This window comes from the organism of the source record quoted next, unplaced genomic scaffold, assembly GCF_019419815.1.
Source record: "Pyrus x bretschneideri cultivar Hongxiangsu unplaced genomic scaffold, Pyrus_bretschneideri_v1 Contig23, whole genome shotgun sequence".
In the NCBI taxonomy this organism is placed as follows: Eukaryota; Viridiplantae; Streptophyta; class Magnoliopsida; order Rosales; family Rosaceae; genus Pyrus; species Pyrus x bretschneideri.
The window spans coordinates 1,821,800-1,832,603 of NW_025999535.1; the positions used below are offsets into that span (position 1 = coordinate 1,821,800).

Sequence of the window (10,804 nt, forward strand, 5' to 3'; positions counted from 1 at the left end):
ATCCTTTCCAAATTAAGTCCCATAATTTCAAAACATACATGGAGTTTTGTAGGCCAAAAATTGGCAAATGGCTATGCACCGTAGTTGAGAATATTAGGGTCTATATATATATAGGCATAGCTATAGCTATTTAGTATGAAAACCAGCAATCTCTCCAAGTTCTTCAATCTCCTTTGCCAATTCTTCCACCTTTTCAACCATCTCTGTCAACAAGAAGACAAAGCTTGCAATCGCAAGTTCATCAGCATTGTCTATTGGTCCAAATTTAGAAGTTGGAGAAACAATCGAACTTAGCTCTAGTCTCATTGACTTCAATTTGGGCACTATCACAACCTGTTGGTTGCATCGTCTCATCTTCCGAAGGCTCTCTCCAAGCTCTCTTAGGCTCCATACAAGTGTCACCCCAACAGCTTCACTAGGCTCTTCGATTGACTGCTTCAGACTCGATGAAGGCTAACAATCACACACAACAGCTAAGAACATTTCTTAAAAAAAAAAAAAAATCAATAATTATGTTTGAATACACAAAATCTATACATTTTCCGACACACTTTTTAACAGAAGTAGCCCCTACATACGATTATACGTGAAACCCACCTGTATTAATTTCCTTTTCAGTACTAAGTGTCTAAGTATAACACTGCTACTCAAAGAAAATGAACCAAAAAGAATTTAAGCAAAGGCTATTTTATGCGTATATATGTACCTGTTTAGGAGATTGAAGACAGCCTTTCAGGGAAATGACAATGGTAGCTAGCTCTCGAAGAAGCTCTCCAAGTTGTAGGTATTTTGTCCATGGGTAGTGGAGACCAAACTTTCCATGCCATGGTTCCCATTTCGCAAAATTTGCCTGACATATATGCATAATTATAGAACACCGTGAGCTCACTTTTTTGCTTATAATTGATTAAAAAACAACTTACATGTGAGTTATATTTTCAATTACTAGAAAAGGGTGTAAATAAATTAATGTGCGTTACAAATAACAACGCTATCGATAAAATGTGCATGAAAGAGTATTATACCAGTGTCTCATCCTTTGTCTTGGAGTGCAACACCGCCTTGCAACCACTAGAAATGGAAGTCTGGTTATCCTTCATATTTTCATTGTCCTGTCTGAAGTAATTCTCCAAGCATCCTTCAAATCATCAATTATGGGACAAGATGGTTAATTATTTTCTTAATTAGATGGTTCATGCGTTTACTTTAATCACTAACACAAACCAATACATGCTTTAATTGTATATTACCTTCAATTGAGTCCGCTAGGAGTTGAAATTTATGAGTTGTAGAGTCATGAAGTTCATCACTAGCCCATGCGGGGAAGACCAGCAAGTTTATGAATATGCAAACAGCAAATCCCATCCCGATCGTTGAAAGACGATCACGAGCTAATTCCAACACTTTTTGGGCACGTAAACCCGATACGATTACTAGATTGAAGGTCAGGATGAAGATCATGGCTCCATAGTCGTATCTTTTCTTAATGCTTGGCACTAATCTAAAATATGTCACAGATGCACCTGAAATGTAAGATTTACTTAACTAGTTTATCTTTTTTGCTTTGATTCTTTTATTTTCCCCTTATTCAATAAATTTCAATTCGTACCACTCAAAAATTTTATTTTATATATATAATATAGGATCACTATTTCGTCATCAACCATTAAAATCTGTTGTAATGCATGGTACGTGGATAAAGCGCCACGATCTTCTTGGGTAAGGTGGAAGTTCCAAATTTTTTGGAGGCCAACTTTGTACAATATTTAGACCACGCACCATATATATATATTTAACAAAAAAAAAAAAGAAGATCATACACTATAAAAGTTACGTCGCGAAATTGTACTTGAGCACTTTATAATCAAAGATCAAAATTAATCGATGGCCTTAATCTTACCGATGATAAACACCGAAGAACCGATGAATACAGCGTTGCCTTTGCCCATTCCACCAACTTTTCGAGCAAAAGTTGCAGCTAAGCACCCCAAAGCACCTCCTAAAATTGTTCCCAATCCACGGTTTAAGCCCTTACCAAGTGTGGCACCTGAAAATAAATATATTGTTACCATACTTAATTAGTAACTTAATGACTTTTTTTTGTTGGATAAATTAAGCACAATCGAAATTAATAAAGAGTGAAATCCTTCAGTGTAACCAAAATATAGAAATAGAGCTAACCTGCGTAGAACTCGAAAATGACGAGGACGGTCATGATAGCCCACATGGCATTCTCTCCAACTTGCTCATACAAAGGGTCGAGAAGAAAGAGAAGTGAAACCAGAACTAGGGCAACTCCAACCTTGATGCTGTGAAGCAGCTTTCTCATATATTGCTTGCTTTTCTGATCAAGTATTCTATTTTTAAGATTAGAAATAATTCCGAAAATTGAAAACTTGTGCCTCTCATCTTTGTCTTGAATATTTTTGAGTACAAGGATCGAACCCATAAATTACTGCTACGAAATATTAATAGAAATATTCTCTTAGTTTTTTTTCTTGTTTTAGCTAGACAGATCAATACAAATCACTCACTTTGTAGTTGTGAAGTTTGGAAGGAAGAAATCGTGCTTATATATACACGGCTATCCCATGAAAAGTAGCCAAGATGGGACATATATATAGTAACTAGATATTAACCTAAAGTGGACCTATCTTGCTGGGGGCTCGCCACTTCAATTTAACGCCAGTACCCTAAAAATTTATGACATGCCTCAAAACCAACATTGGCTGTATGTGCGCATTTATCAGAAATAGGGTTTTGAAGGAAATTAATAAAATTATAGTCACCTAGTGGAACACGCTTGCATGCACGAGGGTGCCTTCTATGCAATGTGCCAATGCCATTTTAGTGTATAATATATGGAGAATTGTCTTTTCGCAACAACATATTTTGTATACGCAATATTGTGCCAATGCCAAATGAATTGTTTTCGCATTTTCATCGTGGTGGCTGATCACCAAGCTTAGTGCTCATAACTCACAAACATGCATGGTTGCATTGTCCTATCATGCAAGATTATCAACAAATCGCGAATACGTGTAGACTTGACAGTAGGCTTCATGTATTCAAAGATAATTTTATCCGACTGTTACTATCACATATTATGTTTGTTGATAAACAACTTGTATGCATTTGTCCAATAAAATACTTTAAAAAGTTAGTTTGGAATCAGAAAACGTGTGGCTGATCTTATGATAAACGTGTAAGATCCCACATCGATCAACGGAAATGGGTGATATGCCTTGTATGTACATGCCCACCTCCTATAGCACGAGGCCTTTTGGGAATTCACTAGCTTCGGGTTCCATCGGAACTCCAAAGTTAAGTGCGTTCAGGCGAGAGCAATCCTAGGATGGGTGATCCATTGAGAAGTTCTCGTGCCAAAACCCAAAAATAAAACTGTGAAGGCGTGGCTCAAAGCAGACAATATCATGCTACGGTGGAGCTGGTCTGGGATATGATAGAATGGTTTCATAGCCACTCTGTCGTTCGGTGCGAATGTGCCGACGAGGACGCTAGGTTCCCCTTAAGTGGGTTGGATTCCCACATCAACTAACGGAGAGGGGGTGATGTGCCTTATATGTACATGCCCACCTCCTATAACACAAGGCCTTTTGGGAACTCACTGGTTTCGGGTTCCATCGGAACTCCGAGGTTAAGCCAGTTCGGACGAGAGCAATCCTAAGATGGGTGACCCACTGGGAAGTTCTCGTCGGAGTTCCCAGAAACAAAACTGTGAGGGCGTGGCTGAAGCCTAAAGCGGACAATATTATGCTACGGCGAAGTTGAGACTGGGATTTGACAAAAGTATATTTTAATTGGATATCATAAATTAGGGGAGAAATAATCAATCAATTCTTCTTCAGAAAGATGCCTGAAAACGAGTCAAAAGGATAGAGAATAAGTTAACTGGAAAATTAAAAAAAATACTAAACGTACGATAAACACTGATCCTTATAGAAAATGACACCACGTTTTACTCATAGTGGAGATGCCACTCTATTGTCTATGGTTTCCTTATGGCATTTTTTTGGTAAACATCTTTTATCTTATTTATGTTGGCCATATACAATTTCGTTGTCTATTACGTGATCATGTTGGCTAACTTCTGATAAGATGATTTGTTTCCCTTCAAAATTAATGGAAACTATATATGTTATGCTTATATTTTTTAATTACATTGGCGTGTTTTGAATTCTAGATATAGTCTATTAATTGAAAATCAGGGTATTAAATGAACAAACAAAAATTATGAAACTATTATTAACGAAGAATAGAATTATCGGGAAGGCTAAAAACTAAAAAATACATCTTGACTACCTTCTTAATACTAAACGAATACAAGCGCACGCGCGCACACACACAGAACTAAACCTAATTCTATTAGGCAAAAAAAAAAAAAAAAAAAAACAAACAAAGCCGAATCCTAAAGGACTTGGCACTAAATCCAGATATACAACCTGAGTTTGCCAGTAGATAGATGTGGATATAAGTTCTGTTATGCTAAGTTTTGATGCCAATTCAACTACGAAATTCCATCGATGCCAATGCAAGATTCTAATGCAAGATTTCAACATTAGTGCCAGTGCAAGATTCTAATGTTAGTGTCCTGCCAGTGTCAGTGGTAGGTTTCAAACAAACTTCTGAACGAAAAAGCAAAAAATTTAATCTACCACGTTCATATCACTCAAGTGGTCACCAGTCCAAAGCGATCATTGTAGATGACAACTTCTAAAAAAAAAAAAAAAAAAAAACAAACACGCGCGTGGCCTTCAAGAGCCAATTTCTTTTCAATTTCCCAACAATGCAAGCACATCCCTCTCATGTTTTTTATTTCCTTGTCCTTTTAACAAATCAACACAGCAATTGGAGGAGTTGGATGCTCCAATTAGATCCCACCTTCACTTCTTTTACCCTTTCACAGTACAGTACTGTTCACAGACCTTTTCTCTTTCACCAAAAAACCCCATAATTGTCAATCGGATTCCACATAGGGTTTACTGAGGGAGAAGTGAGTGCGATCTCTGATGGTGCGGCAGTGGATGCTGACGGTGGTGCGGCGGTGGCGGGTCAGAGTTCAGGTAGGTGGACATGATGGTGGAGATGATCTGGATTCGGTGAGGTTAGGTTGCTAGCGAGGGTGATGCGGCTGCTGGATGCAGATGCAGACGAACAGGTCCATGCGATGGGCAAGGGTCGGAGTCGCGCCTTGCCATAGAGTCCGGCTCCAGTGCGGCTCGACATTTCAGTACTACGGAAAACAGTAACTTAAACGACAACAGAACAGAGAAGCAACAAATAGACAAACTGATACCCATCAAGATCAAATTTCGAAGGATCAAACTTGCTCTGATACCAAATTAAAAATCAGAAAATCAAATGAACGAAGAAACAAATTATTATTGACAGTAGAATTGCCGAAAATGCTACAAACTAGATGCTTCATCTTGACTAGCTTATTAATAAAATAGGGAACTAAACATAATTCTTTTTTTGATAAAACAACCCTAATTGGGAATCCGGACAATAAAAAACCTAAATACTATTATTTTTCCAACATCTTTCTACATATAACTCCCCCACCACTGAACTAACCACAGTATTTTGACACGATATAGATTGAGGTTCCCATTTCGAAGGACCGTCAATTCACTACTAGATTATCATAAAGGTTGGCGTAGTCACACAAAAGGCTACGGTGGGCTGTAGTCCAAGGAAAGTTTGTGGCAATATGTATATGTATTTTACTGCGTAGTCTAATAAAATAGACAAAAAAATTTGCAAGAAGAATTATTTTTTAATGAAACCAGCTCAGCGAGTATTTAGCACAACTAAAAATATAAAAATTATTATGAAAATTGTGTTACCATTTTGTTCAAGATTATTCTGCTTTGATTCAGCTGGCTTTATATAAGTTTCAATCAATTTTTTTTTTTAATATTGCCTTTACATCTACTTTCATTGTTTTGCTTTGTGCTAGCTGTGCGATTGTAATTGAGATGTCAAGTTTTTTATCTTCTTCTTGTGTTTGCATCTAAATATATGTAAATTTGATGATTCATTGTAATTTTTGCGGGATGCAAATGCAAAACTTAATTGAGTTCATACCAAGCAAATTTTAAGTATGCAAATACATAAGTTAAACTTAAATTTTTTGCGTACAATATGTATGTAGCAAAAAAATATATCATTTGATTTTGGGGTAATTTTTTTAGCTAGCCCACCCACAAAAAATTTTCTAGCTCCGCCTTGTAGGCTTGTAACAACTGATAGTTATATACAGTGCATGGCCCTGCAGGAATGCATGTATTCTCAAGTAAGTAGCAAGACATGAGAAGCACAAACCGATAAATATGGCTGGAAAAAGAGCAAAAATGAACTTATAACTATGAATTTTCGACAAAAAAAAAATAAAAATAAAAACTTATAACTATGAATAAAAAGCTGATCAAGTTGAGGAAAGAAATTACTGACCTAAATTTAGTTAGATAGCATGAACATGACCTAGTTCTGCTAAGACTAACCTTGACAGCATAGATTTCAACTGTCAACAATTTTCTTGTTGAGCTTTTCTAGATAGATGTTTAATTTATAAATCTGTTTTTATACTAAATTAGTAGAAAATTTAGCATCATCCTGGTCAAATTAATGTGTCTGAATTCTTGTTAAATGAATCTTTCATTGAACAGCAGACCGTGTGTATTAACCAGCAGGTTCAGCTCATTCGCCGCAAATATTAAGAAAATGAGTATCAATTAATAAACGTCACTAAAAATTTTATTAAGCAAGTGCAGACAAAACTGAAACATCTTCTTGAATCGCATGGATTGAATTCATAGAGCACTCATTATCTCTTAACTAATGTGATTATAACTATACTAGTACGAGTTCTCAACATTCAAAGAAAAGTTTGTTACCTTGTTGGACTAGGGCGCACACCTTACATTTTCTTGGCTAAAAATGGCAAGACAATGCGTGGAGCTTTTCCATTAAAGACTTGACCTCCACTAAATTAAAATCATTCTATTGTCCAGCACTAAATTGGAGAGTAATGAGTGAGAGAGGGAAGATGGGGGTAAATTTGAAAATGAGTTCAAAATTGAGTTGGTCATATGCATTTTGCTTTTTTTAGACTGGAGGGCTTCAAATCCTAGAGTTAAGTATTCATACTTATCACTCTGCCCACTCTTATCACTGAACTGGCTAATCCTAGTGGCTTAAATTAACAAAGTCATTTGAACACTGTTCTCTTTGTTGAAGAATAGAATCTCACATAGAAAATATAACAAAATAATGTACAACTTATACATATATGAAAAATTCCACTCCTAATAACAATGAGGACTTTTAAAATAAACCTCACACCAAGCATTGTCATAGGTGGCTTAGTTGAGGACAATATCAGTGATGTTGGTGGTGGATTTGGACCTAAAAGTTTATTAGAGAATGTTAATCTTCTTACACTTCCCTGATCCGATTTACTAGGCTCGAATTTTCTTCCTTAAGTTGGATTTTTGAAAAGTTTCGCTAGCTCCAACTTGAGGATAGTAGTGGGCCTTCGAAAGGTTGTGTTAACTCTAGTAATGTGAAAGGGGTTTCGAAAATTGCATTGGATATAGTGAATAAATGATGACTAGGCTCTTGAAAAATTGCGTTACGATTCATAGTGACCAATTCCCGATGTGGAAATTGGTTTTCGTGCGATCCCACTTGAGCTCACCCGTGAAGGGCGTGTTGGAGAAATAGAATCTCACATAAAAGTACAACAAAATAATATATAATTTGTATATGACAAATTTCACTTCTAATATCATTGAAGACTTTTGTGATAAAACCCAACACATAACAATTGTGGGATGTGAAGGTAAAAGAGTCCTACATCAGTGAAAGGAGAAGCCTTGTAAGGGTTTATAAGAGGTTGGGTTACTCCCAATATTGCAATTGGTTTTATGGTGGAACCTCAACTTTTTTCATGGTATCAGAGCAGGTTGGCTTGTGAAGCTCAATGGCCACATGTGCTCCACGTCACCCAATTTATGTTATCAAAGTTTTGAAAATTCTCACACGTGATTAGGGGGCGTCTAAGAAGGTAAAAGAGTCTCACATCGGTGAAAGGAAAAACCTTGCAAGGCTTATAAGAAGTTGAGCTACTCCCCATATTGCCAATTGATTTTATCATGGAACCTCAACTTTCTTCAACAACATGTGATTAAATTAAAGACAACATCAGTGATGTTGATTATGAACTCATGCTAAGCCTAAAAAGTTCATGACTTCTCTACGTATTCTTGACATCCAACCATATATTAGCAGATCAATTGACTCATGAACAAAAGGTAAAACCTAGATTATTTAGGACTAATTAATTACGTTTTGGAATAATAGACCATAGCACGATTGGCGCTCTTGATTTAAAACTAGTTTTGTTGGATATTCGAACTCTGGTTGGAATAATGATGCTTGCATCTTTCATCTTTTTCAAATACGATTATTGACAAAACGCTCGATATCTATAAGCTAATGGACACGAATCCAACCCGGGATTGAATAATATCGACGAATGAGGGTCACAACCACTAATGAAATTAATTTAAGTGCCATATGCAAGACCATCGAAATAATATAATTTAAGTCGTTCTTGTAACACTTTTTATTTTGTAATGTTGGTAGAGATTCAAGTTTAAATTCCTCCTTTTATATGATATATAAAAAAATTGAAGTCAGTGTTCCAAATTTGTATTCATCAACAAGGAATACAGTAGCTTCCAATCATCACAAAGATTGATATATATGCTAAGTTTTAACCTTGAGCACTATTTATAGGTATAAAAACATAGCATGAACCTTTGCGAAGCGAGCTTACTCGTCAAGTAATACAAACTAGAATATATCTTCTTGTATACATCTTTGTGAATAACCATTTACGATATATACATTTTTATGTTTGTTGCTCTCATCTAATATAAGAATGTAAACCTTCTAATATCTAAGTTATTTCAGAGTGATTTAAATAAGCATGGACGATGCCAGAGATCTATATGGATTGAGTCATCCTCAAATAACAAAGTCACAAATTAAAAGGTTAAAGAATTTACAAAACAAATGCTTATATATTAGTCTATAAGATTTTTCATATAACTTGTTACAATATCCATCAATGGGATTCCTTGTTGTTAAAGTGTTGCATGACAACTTCATTATCAATATCATTAAATATCTCTTTATAGAAATAACCATGTTATCATTCATTTGTTGGTCTCCTATCGATTTCTGAATTGATTCTTTATAAATTTCATAGCCGAAAATGTTTTTTCAATGTTGGTAATATCAAATGAAAGAGTTAATGCTAATATCACAATCAAGTAAACTAATAATACATCTTACTAATGTCAAAATCATGTACATTTTTTTCACCTCGAGTGGAGGCATCCGCCCTAGGGCCAAAGTGACTCCGTCCTTGCAAGTGGGTAACAATAAATTCCATAGTCTTTTTGACCTAGCCATGGCATCTTTCAATCATGTACATTGTGTACAATTGGAAAAGAGCAAATCCATTGGATTTGGGAGAGATGATGAAGAAGTTAATATTACTTTACTAAGTTTTGGTGGCTAGAGGGGACATATACCTACCAAATTATACTACCAATTGCCAAACCACTTTTTATCTTTCAAATCCGTGCCACGGAACCGGCCGACGTACATTTATTTTGAGTTGCAGGAAACTTTTTAGAGAAGGGATCTTTATTTTTTTTTATAAAAATAGGAATTAGTTATAGGGTCCACATCAAATTAAACTTTAACGATCCGAATTATCTATTTTTTAAGTTGTACCTCATAAATCATCCTTACAAAATATTAGCCAAATCGGAAATGTTAAGACATCTAATTGAGTTCAAAAAAATTAACGAATACTTTGTTATATAAGAAACAATGAAATTTTATATTGATAATTAAATAGGCAAATGAGTTCGAATTGAATTGAATTTTTGTAAGGATGATATATGAATCGAGACTTACAAAATAGATGGTTCAGATTGTTAAAGTTCGATGTGGTGTAGACCCCACACCTAATTCTTTTTTGGGGCTTTTAGATCTAGGTCCAAAAACGTAGAGTGTTTTTAGGAGTAAGTCCAGTTATCTAATTATATGTTTTTATTTCTTTTATACTCATTTTATATTTTCTAAAAATATTAAAAATCAATTAAAATCTTCTAATGTTATGCATTTTCCAACTCCAAAAAAATATATTTAATATCTCATAACAAAAAAACTAATATACTAACATAAATTTATCTACAAAAAATTATATCCTAACTCAAGTAACAAATATATGAATGTATATAATACATATACGTGAGATATGAAACCTAATTAAAAGGTAGAAATAACATAACATACCTACAAACAAGACACATTAATCTGTGACAGGTCGATTATAAAAAAAGAATCTGTCATATAGGAAAATAAATATAATTAACCTGTGATATAGGTTGATTATAAAAATTAAAAATAAAATCTATAAATGGGGTTTAAAGCAGAAGGAAGAACAAGAAATAACAAAAAGATAAATAAAAAGAAATAAGCAAAGAGATAATTGTGAAGAAATTTGATTTTTATAATAAATCTTATCATTGCTAATTAAATAATTAAATATAGCAAATTGGACTTATTTTAATAAACTGGACTATTCCTACTGTTGGCTCAAAAAATTGGACTTATATCAAGTTTTTCCTTCTTTTTCTTTTAAAATGGGGATCTCTTTGCATAAAGGGCTTGTTAACTTGTATGTCAAACTCGTCTC

The 10,804-nt window shown here is 34.7% G+C and overlaps 1 protein-coding gene across 1 annotated transcript; it reads right to left on the reverse strand.

The window, feature by feature from the left end:
* Positions 1-126: 126 nt before the first annotated feature.
* Positions 127-2,449, reverse strand: LOC125477995 (aluminum-activated malate transporter 13-like). The gene is made up of 6 exons (XM_048585578.1): positions 2,182-2,449; positions 1,901-2,047; positions 1,251-1,523; positions 1,026-1,138; positions 707-850; positions 127-453 (listed from the first exon to the last, which is right to left on the reverse strand). Exons 1-6 carry the CDS (start codon positions 2,447-2,449, stop codon positions 127-129), a joined length of 1,272 nt encoding a protein of 423 aa, XP_048441535.1.
* Between the last annotated feature and the right edge of the window lie 8,355 nt (positions 2,450-10,804).